At 44.7% G+C, this 16,403-nt stretch overlaps 1 protein-coding gene across 4 annotated transcripts in view; it reads left to right on the forward strand.

The window, feature by feature from the left end:
• The window catches only part of LOC115195569 (lethal(3)malignant brain tumor-like protein 4), a 148,523-nt gene that overhangs the window by 79,650 nt on the left and 52,470 nt on the right, over positions 1-16,403 (forward strand). For all 4 annotated transcript variants that reach the window (XM_029755553.1, XM_029755554.1, XM_029755556.1 and 1 more), the window contains one exon: positions 11,007-11,080. In XM_029755553.1, the coding sequence (XP_029611413.1) occupies positions 11,007-11,080 (74 nt within the window). The remainder of the gene's footprint in view (positions 1-11,006; positions 11,081-16,403) is intronic.

A 16,403-nucleotide genomic window follows, 5' to 3' on the forward strand; every position in this document is an offset into this window, starting at 1 on the left:
TGAGAGAGGGAGAGACACGGTTGAGAGAGGGAGAGACACGGTTGAGAGAGGGAGAGACACGGTTGAGAGAGGGAGAGGGAGACACGGTTGAGAGAGGGAGAGACGGTTGAGAGAGGGAGAGGACCGGTTGAAGAGAGGAGAGAGACACGGTTGAGAGAGGGAGAGACACGGTTGAGAGAGGGAGAGACACGGTTGAGAGGGAGAGACGGTTGAGAGAGGGCGAAGAGACACGGTGCGAGAGGGAGAGGACACGGCCTGAGAGAGGGAGAGACCCGTTTGAGAGAGGGAGGAGAGATCACGGTTCTTGAGAGAGGGAGAGACACGGTTGAGAGGGGGAGAGACACGGTTGAGAGGGGGAGAGACACGGTTGAGAGGGGGAGAGACACGGTTGAGAGGGGGAGAGACACGGTTGAGAGGGGGAGAGACACGGTTGAGAGGGGGAGAGACACGGTTGAGAGGGGGAGAGACACGGTTGAGGGGGGGAGAGACACGGTTGAGAGGGGGAGAGCACGGTTTTGAGAAGCGGGGGGGAGAGACACGGTTGAGAGGGGGAGAGACACGGTTGAGAGGGGGAGAGACGGTTGAGAGGGGGAGAGACGGTTGAGAGGGGGAGAGACGGTTGAGAGGGGAGAGAGACGGTTGAGAGGGGGAGAGACGGTTGAGAGAGGCGGTGAGAGGGGAGAGACGGTTGAGAGGGGGAGAGACGGTTTGAGAGGGGGAGAGACGGTGAGAGGGGGAGAGACGGTTGAGAGGGGGAGAGACGGTTGAGAGAGGCGGTTGAGAGGGGGAGAGAGACGGTTGAGAGGGGGAGAGACGGTTGAGAGGGGGAGAGACGGTTGAGAGGGGGAGAGGCGGTTGAGAGGGGGAGAGGCGGTTGAGAGGGGGAGAGGCGGTTGAGAGGGGGAGAGGCGGTTGAGAGAGAGGCGGGAGAGAGGCGGGGAGAGAGGCGGTTGAGAGAAACGGGAGAGAGGCGGTTGAGATGGGGGGGGAGAGAGGCGGTTGAGATGGGGGGGAGAGAGGCGGTTGAGATGGGGGGGAGAGAGGCGGTTGAGTGGGGGGGAGAGAGGCGGTTGAGATGGGGGGGAGAGAGGCGGTTGAGATGGGGGGGAGAGAGGCGGTTGAGAGAGGCGGTTGAGAGAGGCGGTTGAGAGGGGTGGAGAGAGCGGTGAGAGAGGACGGGAGAGAGACGGATGAGAGAGACGGGAAGAGAGGCGGTTGAGATGGGGGGGAGAGAGAGGCGGTTGAGAGAGGCGGTTGAGAGAGGCGGTTGAGATGGGGGGAGAGGCGGTTGAGAGAGGCGGTTGAGAGAGGCGGGAGAGAGAGACGGGAGAGAGAGACGGGAGAGAGAGACGGGAGAGAGGCGGTTGAGAGAGACGGGAGAGAGGCGGTTGAGAGAGACGGGAGAGAGACGGTTGAGAGAGACGGTTGAGAGGCGGTTGAGAGAAACGGGAGAGAGGCGGTTGAGAGAAACGGGAGAGAAGGAGAGAGTTTCTTGCGGTTGAGAGAGGCGGTTGAGAGAGAGGGGGAGAGAGGCGGTTGAGAGGCGGTTGAGAGAGACGGGAGAGAGACGGGAGAGAGACGGGAGAGAGGCGGTTGAGAGAGACGGGAGAGAGGCGGTTGAGAGAGACGGGAGAGAGAGACGGGAGAGAGGCGGGAGAGAGAGGCGGGGAGAGAGGCGGTTGAGAGAGGCGGTTGAGAGAGGCGGTTGAGAGGGGGAGAGACGGTTGAGAGGGGGAGAGACGGTTGAGAGGGGGAGAGACGGTTGAGAGAGGCGGTTGAGAGGGGGAGAGACGGTGAGAGGGGGAGAGACGGTTGAGAGGGGGAGAGACGGTTGAGAGGGGGAGAGACGGTTGAGAGGGGGAGAGACGGTGAGAGGGGGAGAGACGGTTGAGAGAGGCGGTTGAGAGGGGGAGAGACGGTTGAGAGGGGGAGAGACGGTTGAGAGGGGGAGAGACGGTTGAGAGGGGGAGAGGCGGGTTGAGAGGGGGAGAGGCGGTTGAGAGGGGGAGAGGCGGTTGAGAGAGAGGCGGGAGAGAGGCGGGAGAGAGGCGGTTGAGAGAAACGGGAGAGAGGCGGTTGAGATGGGGGGGGAGAGAGGCGGTTGAGATGGGGGGGAGAGAGGCGGTTGAGATGGGGGGGAGAGAGGCGGTTGAGATGGGGGGGAGAGAGGCGGTTGAGATGGGGGGGAGAGAGGCGGTTGAGATGGGGGGGAGAGAGGCGGTTGAGAGAGGCGGTTGAGAGAGGCGGTTGAGATGGGGGGGAGAGGCGGTTGAGAGAGACGGGAGAGAGACCGGAGAGAGAGACGGGAGAGAGGCGGTTGAGATGGGGGGGAGAGAGAGGCGGTTGAGAGAGGCGGTTGAGAGAGGCGGTTGAGATGGGGGGAGAGGCGGTTGAGAGAGGCGGTTGAGAGAGGCGGGAGAGAGAGACGGGAGAGAGAGACGGGAGAGAGAGACGGGAGAGAGGCGGTTGAGAGAGACGGGAGAGAGGCGGTTGAGAGAGACGGGAGAGAGACGGTTGAGAGAGACGGTTGAGAGGCGGTTGAGAGAAACGGGAGAGAGGCGGTTGAGAGAAACGGGAGAGAGGCGGTTGAGAGAGGCGGTTGAGAGAGACGGGAGAGAGGCGGTTGAGAGGCGGTTGAGAGAGACGGGAGAGAGACGGGAGAGAGACGGGAGAGAGGCGGTTGAGAGAGACGGGAGAGAGGCGGTTGAGAGAGACGGGAGAGAGAGACGGGAGAGAGGCGGGAGAGAGAGGCGGTTGAGAGAGGCGGTTGAGAGAGGCGGTTGAGAGAGGCGGGAGAGAGAGACGGGAGAGAGAGACGGGAGAGAGGCGGTTGAGAGAGACGGGAGAGAGGCGGGAGAGAGAGACGGGAGAGAGAGACGGGAGAGAGACGGGAGAGAGAGACGGGAGAGAGGCGGTTGAGAGAGACGGGAGAGAGGCGTTTGAGAGAGACGGGGTAGAGGCGGGAGAGAGGCGGTTGAGAGAAACGGGAGAGAGGCGGTTGAGAGAAACGGGAGAGAGGCGGTTGAGAGAGGCGGTTGAGAGAGACGGGAGAGAGGCGGTTGAGAGAGACGGGAGAGAGGCGGTTGAGAGGCGGTTGAGAGAGACGGGAGAGAGGCGGTTGAGAGAGGCGGTTGAGAGAGGCGGTTGAGAGAGGCGGTTGAGAGAGACGGGAGAGAGAGACGGGAGAGAGGCGGTTGACAGAGACGGGAGAGAGGCGGTTGAGATGGGGGGGAGAGAGAGACAGGAGAGAGGCGGTTGAGAGAGGCGGTTGAGATGGGGGGGGGGGGGAGACGGGAGAGAGGCGGTTGAGAGAGGCGGTTGAGATGGGGGGGAGAGAGGCGGTTGAGAGAGGCGGTTGAGAGAGGCGGTTGAGAGAGGCGGTTGAGATGGGGGGGGAGAGGCGGTTGAGAGAGACGGGAGAGAGAGACAGGAGAGAGGCGGTTGAGAAGGAGAGATGGGGGGGGAGAGCGATGGAGAGAGAGCGATGGGGAGAGAGAGACGGGGAGAGAAACAGAGAGAGAGTGTGTGTGTGTGTACAGTAATGCCGTATAGAGCGAGCAGATTAGAAAACCCTGCATCCCAGTGTGATTGATATTGAATTTGTTTTCCCTCATACGGCCCGCTCTAGCCAGGTTCTCCTGTGTGTACGTTTACGATGAGGAGCTGATTATTAAACCCTGTGAAAGATTACCGCATGCCTTGAACATTATGTAAGGCTGCTGTTATATAAAAAATTAAAATTAAAAAAGTGTCACACAAGCCTAAAATTAGGAACAGTAACCTGACATAACCATCGTGGTTGCTCTGGCTATATTTTACCGAAATACATTGGAGCTTGTTATGTAAGATATTTGTATCAATATTTCCTGATCTGGCATGCCTCCCTCAAGATGCAGTGAAAATAAAACCCAGTATTGCCTTATTCTCTAGTCCATTGTTTGAGTGCAGCAATGCAGCAGAAATTTACACTACCGTTGAAAAGTTTGGAGTCACTTAGAAATGTCCTTGTTTTTGAAAGAAAAGCAACAACAAAAAAAGTCCATTAAAATAACCACAAATTGGTCAGAAATACAGTGTGGACATTGTTATCGTTGTAAATGACTATTGTAGCTGGAAATGATTTTTTTTATGGAATATCTACATAGGCGTACAGAGGACCATTATCAGCAACCATCAGTCCTGTTTTCCAGTGTTAGCTAATCCAAGTTTATAATTTTAGAAGGCTAATTGATCATTCGAAAACCCTTTTGCAATTATGTTCGCACAGCTGAAAACTATTGTGCTGATTAAAGATCCAATAAAACTGGCCTTTAGAGTACTTGAGTATCTGGAGCATCAGCATTTGTGGGTTTGATTACAGGCTCAAAATGGCCAGAAACAAAGCACTTTCTTCTGAAACTTGTCAGTCTATTCTTGTTCTGAGAAAAGAAGGCTATTCCATGCGAGAAATTGCCAAGAAACTGAAGATCTCGTACAACGCTGTGTACTACTCCCTTCAGAGAACAGCGCAAACTGGCTCTAACCAGAATAGAAAGAGGAGTGGGAGGCCCCGGTGCACAACTGAGCAAGAGGACAAGTACATTAGAGTGTCTAGTTTGAGAAACAGACGCCTCACAAGTCCTCAACTGGCAGCTTCATTAAATAGTACCCGCAAAACACCAGTCTCAACCACAACAGTGAAGAGGCGACTCCGGGATGCTGGCCTTCTAGGCAGAGTTCATCTGTTCAGTGTCTGTGTTCTTTTGCCCATCTTAATATTTAATTTTTATTGGCCAGTCTGAGAGATGTTTTTTTCTTTGCAACTCTGCCTAGAAGGCCAGCGTCCCAGAGTCGCCTCTTCACTGTTGACGTTGAGACTCATTTATCATTCAATGTTTGTCGGCTTGACTTTCAATCGGGGAGACAAGACCCCTTGAGAGTTTTGAAATAATGAACTTGATACTCTTTGAGCTGGTTTGTGTATTATGAAACATCAACAGCGTATTCCTCTGAGATAGCTTTGGCTTCAACTTGGCTGATCCTCAAGGTTATTTCTGTCTGTGGCCAGTCTTGTAAATACTGACAGGACTTTTCCATGGGAACTTCCTTTAGTGCCTCAATTTATTTATCTCCTATTCACTGTCGCAATCAATTCAAAAGCACGGCTTTCACTGTACACAATGTATGTAGTGTCATAGTCTGAAGTAGACCTGTACTGTATGTGCTGTAGCCAACTCTTCTGTCAGAGTATGGCATGACATACTGCACACTAATTACAAAGCGTTTCTACTGGACATTTTAAAGTTAGAACACTTTAAGATCAACTGTAACACAAGCATATGACATTTTAGCACATATTTGAATAAAATGGCCAACTCAAAAAGGTTAGTTCTTACTGTGGGGAATGTAAGGTTACAACACTCTAAAGTCTATTATAACATAAATATGGCCTTTTGGTTTTTTCATTTTCACTATATCACTGGAATATTGAAGCTGTAAATCCCGTACTTCCCATTTACAATGATAGAAGAGTTTGCTATAGCTAATGCAGGATGGGAAGTTTACTGTAGTCTGAAGGTCTGAATTAAAAGTGTATCATTTCACTGGTTCTCAATAGTTTGCGCTAGAAATTTTTGACTGGACTTTTTTTTTTGAATTTTTTTTTTAGATGATTTATTTAAGTGTCATACACCTACCGGTGCCCAGCCCACATGGGCTTACAAGACACTAGTAAACACAGTAACATTTTCCTTGTACTCAACAAAATAACATTTAACAAATGATATCCAGTTGAAGTGGGAAGTTAACATACACTTAGCCCCTAGAGGTTAATGACTCCAACCTATGTGGGACGCAAGCGTCCCACCCCTGGTACACCCTATCAACAACAGGTGAAATATCAAGGGCGCCAAATTTGAAAACAATTAAATGTCATAATTCAAATTTCTCAAACATACAACTATCTTACACCCTTTGAAAGATAAACATCTCCTTAATCTAACCACGTTGTCCGATTTCAAAAAGGCTTTACGGCGAAAGCATAAAGTTAGATTATGTTAGGAGAGTACATTGACAATAGCTGTGTGTAATGTTTTGTCAATTCAAAGACAGGCGTCACCAAAAGCAGAAAACCAGCTAAAATTATGCACTAACCTTTGACAATCTCCATCAGATGACACTCCTAGGACATTATGTTAGACAATACATGCATTTTTAGTTCTATCAAGTTCATATTTATATCCAAAAACAGCGTTTTACTATGGCGTTGATGTTCAGGAAATCGTTTCCCTCCAATAACCGCCAGTCAATCAGCACAACAAATTAAATAATTACTATTCGAAAACATTGGTAAAATATTATATTGTCATTCAAAGAATTATAGATTTACATCTCTTGAACGCAACCGGATTGCCAGATTTAAAAATAACCTTACTAGGAAATCACACTTTGCAATAATCTGAGCACTGCGCCCAGAAAAATACGCTTTGCGATACAGACTAACCGCCATGTTGGAGAGATCGAAAATACTATGTAAATAATCCATTACCTTTGATTCTCTTCATCAGATGTCACTTCCAGGAATCCCAGGTCCATAACGAATGTAGTTTTGTTCGAAAAAGCTCATAATTTATGTCCAAAAAGCTCCGTGTTGTTAGCACATGATCTATGCCCGCCGGACTTCACTTCATGAACGAGGGGGAAAAAAATATTTACGTTCGTTCAAACATGTCAAACGTTGTATAGCATAAATCATTAGTGCCTTTTTTAACCAGAACATGAATAATATTCAAGGCGGACGATTGCATTCTCTTTTAAAACGTATTGGAACGAGAGTACCCAACATGAACTCGCGCGCCAGAGTCTAATCGGCCACCACCGTTCCATGGCTCTTGTTCGGTCAGATCTCACAGTATAAGACTCAAAACACTTTGTAAAGACTGGTGACATCTAGTGGAAGCCATAGGAAGTGCTCCACGATTAATAAGCCCCTGTGTGTTTCAATGGCATAGGCTTAAAGGTAATTCAACACATCAGGTATCCACTTCCTGTCAGAATTTGTCTCAGGGTTTTGACTGCCATATGAGTTCTGTTATACTTACAGACACCATTCAAACAGTTTTAGAAAATTCAGAGTGTTTTCTATCCAAACCTGAACAATAATATGCATATTCTAGCTTCTGAGTTGGTGTAGGAGGCAGTTAAAAATGGGCACATATTCTTTTCAAAATTCTCAATACTGCCCCCTAGCCCCAAGACGTTTTAACTTGTTTTTCAACCACTCCACAAATGTCTTGTAAACAAAATATAGTTTTGGCAAGTCGCTTAGGACATCTACTTTGTGCATGACACAAGTAATTTTTCCAACAATTGTTTACAGACAGATTTTTTCACTTATAATTCGCTGTATCACAATTCCAGTGGGTCAGAAGTTTACATACACTAAGTTGACTGTGCCTTTAAACAGCTTGGAAAATTCCAGAACATGATGCCATGGCTTTAGATATGCTAATTGACATCATTTGATTCAGTTGGAGGTGTACCTGTGGATGAATTTCAAGGCCTACCTTCAAATCCAGGGCCTCTTTGCTTGACATCATGGGAAAATCAAAAGAAATCAGAAAAGTTGTAGACTTCCACAAGTCTGGTTCATCCTTGGGAGGAATTTCCAAATGCCTGAAGGTACCACGTCCATCTGTACAAACAATATTACGCAAGTATAAACACCATGGGACCACGCAGCCGTCATACCGCTCATGAAGGAGACGTGTTCTGTCTCCTAGAGATGAATGTACTTTGGTGCGAAAAGTGCAAATCAATCCCAGAACAACAGCAAAGGACCTTGTAAAGATGCTGGAGGAAACGGGTACAAAAGTATCTCACTGGTCACCATAGCAGCACCCACACGTAGCACGCACTCTAGCAGGTATATTTCACTGGTCACCTCCAAAGCCAATTCTTGCTTTGGCATCCTTTCCTTCCAGTTCTCTGCTGCCAATGACTGGAACGAACTGCAAAAATCTCTGAAGCTGGAGACTCATATCTCCCTCACTGACTTTAAGCACCAGCTGTCACAGCAGATCATAGATCATTGCACCTGTACATAGCCCATCTGTAAATAGCCCATCCAACTACCCTCATCCCCAAACTGTTATTTATTTATTTAGTTTCTTTGCACCCCTCTACTTGCACATTCATCTTCTGCACATCTATCACTCCAGTGTTTAATTGCTATATTGTAATTATTTCGTCACTATGGCCTATTTATTGCCTTACCTCCCTTATCCTACCTTATTTGCACATACTGTATATAGACTTTTTCTATTGTATTATTGACTGTATGTTTGTTTATTTCATGTGTAACTCCGTGTTGCACTGCTTTGCTTTATCTTGGCCAGGTCGCAGTTGTAAATGACAACTTGTTCTCGACTAGTGTACCTGGTTAAATAAAGGTGAAATAAATAAATAAAATCTATATCCACAGTAAAACGAGTCCTATATCGACATAACCTGAAAGGCCGCTCAGCAAGAAAGAAGCCACTGCTCCAAAACTGCCATAAAAAAGCCAGACTACCGTTTGGAACTGCACATGGGGACAAAGATTATGCTTTTTGCAGAAATGTCCTCTGGTCTGATGAAACAAAAATAGAACTGTTTGTCCAAAATATCCATTGTTATGTTTGGAGGAAAAAGGGGAAGGCTTGCAAGCCGAAGAACACCATCCCAACCGTGAAGCACAGGGGCTGGCAGCATCATGTTGTGGGGGTGCTTTGCTGCAGGGGAGACTGGTGCACTTCACAAAATAGATGGCATCATGAGGCAGGAACATTATGTGGATATATTGAAGCAACATCTCAAGACATCAGTCAGGAAGTTAAAGCTTGGTCGCAAATTGGTCTTCCAAATGGACAATGACCCGAAGCATACTTCCAAAGTTGTGGCAAAATGGCTTAAGGACAACAGTGTCAAGGTATTGGTGTGGCCATCACAAAGCCCTGACCTCAATCCTATAGAAAATTTGAGGGCAGAACTGAAAAAGCATGTGCAAGCAAGGAGGCCTACAAACCTGACTCAGTTACACCAGCTCTGTCAGGAGGAATGGGCCAACATTCACCCAATTTATTGTGGGAAGCTTGTGGAAGGCTACCCAAAATGTTTGACCCAAGTAAAACTATTTAAAGGCAATGCTACCAAACACTAATGTAATGTATGTAAACTTCTGACCCACTGGGAATGTGATGAAAGAAATACAAGTTGAAATATATCATTCTCTCTATTATTATTCTGACATTTCACATACTGAAAATAAAGTTGTGATCCTAACTGACCTAAGACAGGGAATTTTTACTAGGATTAAATGTCAGGAATTGTGAAAAATGTAGTTTTGTGTATGTAAACCTCCGACTTCAACTGTACATACAATAATCATGGCAAGTACAGATACCATCTCGCCACATGTTTACATAGTAGATATAATTCCAACTGTTCTTGTTCCCCTCATCAGTCACTATATTCTCTCTAATGGTAGGGCCTAGCATTTCTGTATCTGTGTGGATGGGATTTGCATTGTGCAGTAGATTTGATTGGGGATTCAGGTATGGTCTCTGACTGCTTAGACCTCTGTCAATATCTTCCTATAGAGGTAGCATCATCCAGGAGGAAGGGCATAGGCTCACTATAGTCTCCTTTATATCCCTGTCTGATAGAACATGACAATGAGAGGACTTCTCCCAAATGGAGCAGACAGGTGTTATGCCTTTGGAGGAGACGCATTAAAAGTTGTGCTGCCATAGAATTACTTCTGTAGGACATCCATTCCCATTTAAGTCAATGTAATTTATGTATATAGCCATGTCCTTTCTAGTTATGCAACTCTAATGGGCCCCCCTGAGCTCAACTGTTCCCCCAGGCATATTCAGGACATGCATTCATTTCATTGCCTCTAAGCACGTACTAGAAGATGTCTCACAGCTATTACAAGAAGAATTCTTTAGCCATCCATATTACCATAGCCATAACTTTTAAAAACCTGCATTGCCAAAGTATTGTGCACTGCTGTAGTTTGTCCCCATAGACACCTGGTCCAGGTCATTTAGAATACGTTTTGGGGTTTTATATTTCTCAGCTCTTTATTATTTTATTTGTTAAGCACTTTGAAATGCATCCCCTGTAAGAGATTTTTCTCTATAAATAATGTTTGATTGATTTGATTTTCTCATAGAGAACACAGTCCCACTTTAAATGAGGTACAACTTATAAAGGCTTCATAAGCCCTACATAAATGCCCCACAAATCATCTATAATCTTATGTCATACTGTATAAATTATGTTCAAGAATACATAGTGTTTTATGTCACGTTTGGCAAATCACCCTACAGTGGTAATGGTTGTCATCCTTTATACACCATTTATAAAGTATCGGATACACTTATAGATGATTTATGAAACCTTTTATGTAGTGTTTATGAAGCCTTTATGTAGTGCTTATGAAGCCTTTTATGTATGCTATATTAAGCCTTTATAAGTTGCAAAATCTGTTGTTTTACCTTCATGGGAAAGACCTGGATCAGGTGTGGCTCTATGGTGTTTCTCCTACAGTCTTCTTTACTGTCAACAGAGACTGCCCTGCCAACCTGCGTCACAGTCCCCCATTCAGCTAGCACCCAATCACTGTGGACATGCTATCATAAATACTATCCACAGAGCTATCATTACTGTATCCTCAGCACTGGTGTTTTTCTCTGCCAAGAGCACATGGCCCATCGATGTACAGCAGTTTGTAAGATGGTACAATGACGTGAATGCTATAAAGTAGATGCGTATGTGTGCTTTATAATAGGATATATTTTTATACCATGACGATATATAGATTTAATGTAAGCCATCTCAGGTTTATTTTCGCTCCGTTGTTAGGACTTAAAAGCAGTTCCACCTCAATGCTTGTTTGCTTGGTAATCTTCTGGCCCCAATAGTGAATCGCTTTCTCGCTGTAAGATCATCTCTCTCTCTTTCTTTCTTTATCTCCTCAGGCTCTCCCAGTCAACAAAATATCTGCGAGTCAAAGAGGAGGAGGAAGAGATTGACCTGAATAGCATGATCACAGGTAATGGAAACAGCTGGGGTAGATGGTTCAAAGGTTGTCGTTAATGGTATTATTGACATCCTGGATGCTTTCCCTCGCTCTGCTTGCTCTTTGGAGTGTCGTATATTATCAGGGCTGGAGATACTACATTACCTCCAGTCATTTCCCCCCGTACCTTCTGGCAGCCGGCACCCCAAGTGACTCAAGGCAACGAGAGCACAGACCTACGTTCCTGTGGCACCCTTTTAGTTGTTTTTCCATAGTGTGGAGGGAGAGAGAGAGAGAGAGACTCATTGCTGCCTGGCCACTAAACACTCACTAATGATGACACTGTAATGCCCTTTTATAGTCGAGTCTCCTCACCCAAAGCTATTCAGCTAGTGACAGGTTTTTATTTTTAAATTGTGTAAGTGGCTTGCCGGCTGCTTAGCATCTGACAGGTAGTTACTCTCCACGAAGATGGCTGGTTGCGTGAGCGAGCAATCACTGGAGAGTTGGATACCCAATTTCACCTGAGGTAATTGATGTCAATCACGGTTGTTACTGGGGTGATTTCTCTGTGAAATTGGGCGTTTAAGTAGCAAGGAAGTATTAGTCCTAAGTCACTGGATTGCCTGGCCTCGCAGTCACTCATTTTGATTACTGTGAGCACAGGTGTAATGGAGTTTTGAGACTGGTTCAAAACTTAAAGGGAAAAAACACATCTTTTAGTTTAGTTTTTCTTTTCACTACATTGGCGAGGCCCAATAACATCTAGATTCCTCTATCTATTCGGATAGCTGCATTGATTGCTATGATTTGGTGGGTGGTTTCCATGGCAACCGGTCCCAGTCAGCAGGAGAGAGGTGGGGGGGCACAGGGAGTGTGTGCGTGCGCTCGCGTGTGTATTTCTTCCGTTAAGCTGTCAGTTTCTCCCAAGGAAAAAGAGACAAGACGTAGTCTGGAAGGAGCCCTGTTTCGTATCCTTTCAGGCCGAGTGCATTTCACCGGCTGTGTATCGGAGTGAATAACTCATTTTAGCTCCACTACCCGCGACGACAGCTCTTCCTACTCCGTGAGGACGATAAGAGGAGGTGAAAGAGCTCTAGTTGTGACGACAGAACGCATTACTGCTACAGCCGGAGTAGCCAGCCAGGCAGGCCAAACACACACGCACACACACACACACCCAAACACATACTTGTGCACCATACCACACTCGCCTTACCTCCAGGCCACAAGGACCCAATTGCTTCTGCCATGAGTTTGTTCTCTGCTGCCTCAACGAACTAACCAAACTGATCCATACTCTACTGTGAAGGATGATTCTGGGACCTGGATTTCATTCAGTACATTCTGTACCGGCAATGTGATAAGATAGTCAGAGAACACCACACAATGAGAAATTAAACTGAAGAACACTCAAGAATCTCATTCTTCTCACTCCCCGCAGGAATGTCCATTCTTGTCATTCCTTTCCTCCTTTGTTTTGTGGGACTTTTTCGGTAACTGTGGGATGGCAAGTGATCAGAAGAGACTTGCTGGGTCACCCCACCCTTGGACTCCCTTACAGCTGAAATCCCTTCTGAAAGGGACAGATGAGAGATTCTCCTCTTTTCTATCCCTTCTCTCCTTTTTCCTTACCTCTCTCTTCTTCTTTCCTCTCCTCCATCCTCTCCTCTATCTTCCTGGTACAGGAAGAGACAGTCCACCCATGGCCCTGGCTACAGCATACTTTTCACACTGGACTTTTTGTAGTTAGAACCAATATTGTTGTTATAGCATATAGTTATTACTCACTATGAGTTTATATGGTAGTTATACTATAGTTAAAACATTTCTGTATGTGGTACTGCAATGCTCATTACTGAGCTGTAGTTTACATTTCTTGTCCCACACTAGCAGATAATCATATTCTGGTTTTGATTCATTCATAACTGTCGTAGAGTTGAATACACTTCGGAATGTCAGGACAATCCATCTCTATGAACAATGTTAATTATGTTAATGTACTGAATGATTGTGTTGGTGAGAATGATCTGATTACAATATCATCCATTGAAGATCTTGACTCATGTTCCCATATATATACACACACACACACACACACACACACACACACAGAGACAGACACACACACACACACACAGTTGAAGTAGGAAGTTTACATGCACTTAGGTTGGAGTCATTAAAACTTGTTTTTCAACCACTCCACAAATTTCTTGTTAACAAACTATAGTTTTGGCAAGTCGGTTAGGACATCTACTTTGTGCATGACATAAGTCATTTTTCCAGCAATTGTTTACAGACAGATTATTTCACTTATAATTCACTGTATCACAATTCCAGTGGGTCAGAAGTTTACATACACTAAGTTGACTGTGCCTTTAAACAGCTTGGAAAATTCCCGAAAATTATGTCATGGCTTTAGAAGCTTCTGATAGGCTGATTGAAATAATTTGAGTCAATTGGAGGTGTACCTGTGGATGTATTTCAAGGCCTACCTTCAAACTCAGTACCTCTTTGCTTGACATCATGGGAAAATTAAAAGAAATCAGCCAAGACCTCAGAAAAAAAAATTGTAGACCTCCACAATTCTGGTTCATCCTTGGGAGCAATTTCCAAAAGAAGAATAGGTACCACGTTCATCTGTACAAACAATAGTACGCAAGTATAAACACCATGGGACCACGCAGCCGTCATACCGCTCAGGAAGGAGATGCGTTCTGTCTCTTAGAGATTAACGTACTTTGGTGTGTTCATCTTTTTTATTTTGTATACATTTGCAAACATTTCTAAAAACCAGGTTTTGCTTTGTCATTTTGCGGTATTATGTATAGATTGATGAGAAGAAGGAAAAAAATGTTTTAATCAATTTCAGAATAAGGCTGTAACGTAACAAAATATGGAAAAAGTCAAGGGGTCTGAATACTTTCTGAATGCACTGTATATACACATCTTTTTAAAATATATATTCCTTTATTATTTTTCACTAACCCTCCCCTAATTGGAGTAAACTAATGAACAAAAACGCTTCGACTTCCTGCTCATACATAGTTTATAAATTTTACAGACACAATCTATTTTACATTGGTTAACTTTTGTTTGTTTTTAGTTCTATCCTTCCACTACCCTCAGCTTCTCCTATCTATTTCTGAAGACCATCCAGTTTGATTTCTATTTGCCATATATTTTTAACGGTGCTGTTTCACAAAAGTTCAGAACATATTAAAAAAGAATGTGTCTTTCATGTGTCTGATTGGGCCTTCCACACATGCGGAATGACACAGCACTCTATCACGCTCACTACTCTACACTATTTTGAAGATTCTTTCTTTCTTTTTCTCCACCCACTCGTGAAGAGCAAGTCGTCTCTCAGTCTCCTAACTGTGCAGGGAAACAGATGGTCCCTATCTGACTCTCGCTGGAGAGAGAGCCACCCCATACACAATCATTTTCTAGCGCGCCAGTGGCCCCCACCTCCTGTGGCCTGCTCACATTTCCCTGCTGCTGTTCAATATGGGCTAATGCTGCTGGGATCCTCAATGCCTAGTCTCACATGAAAAGTATCTGGGACTCTTTGTTTACATACCAAGCTGATTTGCAACAGTGGAGGCCTTTGCTATTGTTGAGCTTCTGAGGGAGTTGGAATTTCAGGGTTGAGGTGAAATCCATGTCTGAAGGGATGTTTTGGTTGGCATAGTGCTAGTTAGGGCTGTCCCCGGAAAAAAAAAAAAAAAAAAAATGGTGGACAACCAAGATTCGTCCTGTTCAATCGATTGGTCGAAATGTTTAAATGTATTTTTCCATATATAGACAGACACACTGTGTTTTAATAAAATAAACTACATATGCACTGAGCTTGTCTGATGCTTTAAGCACACTGTTTGATTAAATAATTAAGACACACAAATAACTCAAGAAAGAGCCCGATGGTCACACTGGGTTGAAGAAAATGACATCGAGTACCTGTGTGACTGGCACACGTTGTCTCGCTGTCCTTCCTACTGCAGCGAAATTGCACCACAGCACAGCGAGTTAATTGTGCTGTCCGTGCTGAAGCTGCAAAATCATTTCAGCCATTTGGTTTCTTACTTGTTGCTGTCTGAAAAGTTCTGTTACCGAAATCCCTAATTTCTTTAGGAAAAACATTCACTATTCCCTTAATCCTTGCTCTCTTTACGTGAAACATCTCATGCATGTGACCAATAGGGCCTGAGCTATAGCCTATCATAATCACATCAATAAATTGGTTATAACAAACTCCCAACACAGTAACACGTGACAGAAAAGTGGATGCGGAGGACGTGAAAAAGAAACTGGAAATGGAAGAACGTTTACTGGTTGCTCAGCAGGGAAAGGGGAAGTCAGATCTGTGGAAGACATTTGACTTAGTTGTGGAAACTACTGGAGATCCAGAAAAAGAAGGGTATAGGAGCAAGTGTTGAGTGAGTATTATGTGTGCCAAACAGTTGCTGTTAGATTACAATATTTATATTTTTTCTGACCATTTGGAACAGTGTAAACAACACTAAATAAGTGTACCATAGTCTGTTCTAATAAAAAAAATATATATAAAGCCTTTATTACAGCAAACTAAAAACAGTTGCATGCATTCGTGAATTGCGGTTTATTTATTATTTAGGCTAATTATTCGAAGCTCCCTTATTTAATTTTCAACCTTAAATGCTTGATTGTATTTTAAAGCATGAATGTCTCGTATGCTGTGTGATGGCAGTAGTGATGACAGTAGCCTATATATTGAAATATAGGCCTAAGTAAGTAAGTTACGGTATTAAGACTAAACAGGATGTGCTCTTAGGCCTACAGCTCGATGGTGGTTATACAAGGCTATTATACAAAGCCTACTAATGATAACTACATAACTTATTATTATTATTATTATTATAATGATGATCATAATAATAATAATAACTATAAGAAGATAAAGAAAAAGTAGGGTGTAGGAGCGAGAGCTGTGTGCATATTATGTTTGACAAAGAGGTGCTGTTAGATTACAGTATTATTTTTCTGTCTGTTTGGAACAGTGTAAACAACACTAAATCAATTATAAGTAATACCAGTCTGTTCTAACCCAAAAATCGTAAAGCCTTTATTACAGCATAGCAAAGATTAAAAACATCCGAATCTGTGAAATTTGCTTTATCCAACATTTTGCCGTTGCATGAGGCTTGGTGCTCACGGAATCAGTAGACTATTAAATAAACACTCAAACAGGCAACAGAAGCAAAATCTGTCATATTTTTGTTGATATATATGGATGATTCATAAAGCTAGGCACATCTTAACAGTTAGGCTATTGATTATAGACCTAATTAAGTTGGGGGTTTCCCCTCTCCTCAAT

This window comes from Salmo trutta, chromosome 6 (assembly GCF_901001165.1).
Source record: "Salmo trutta chromosome 6, fSalTru1.1, whole genome shotgun sequence".
In the NCBI taxonomy this organism is placed as follows: domain Eukaryota; kingdom Metazoa; phylum Chordata; class Actinopteri; order Salmoniformes; family Salmonidae; genus Salmo; species Salmo trutta.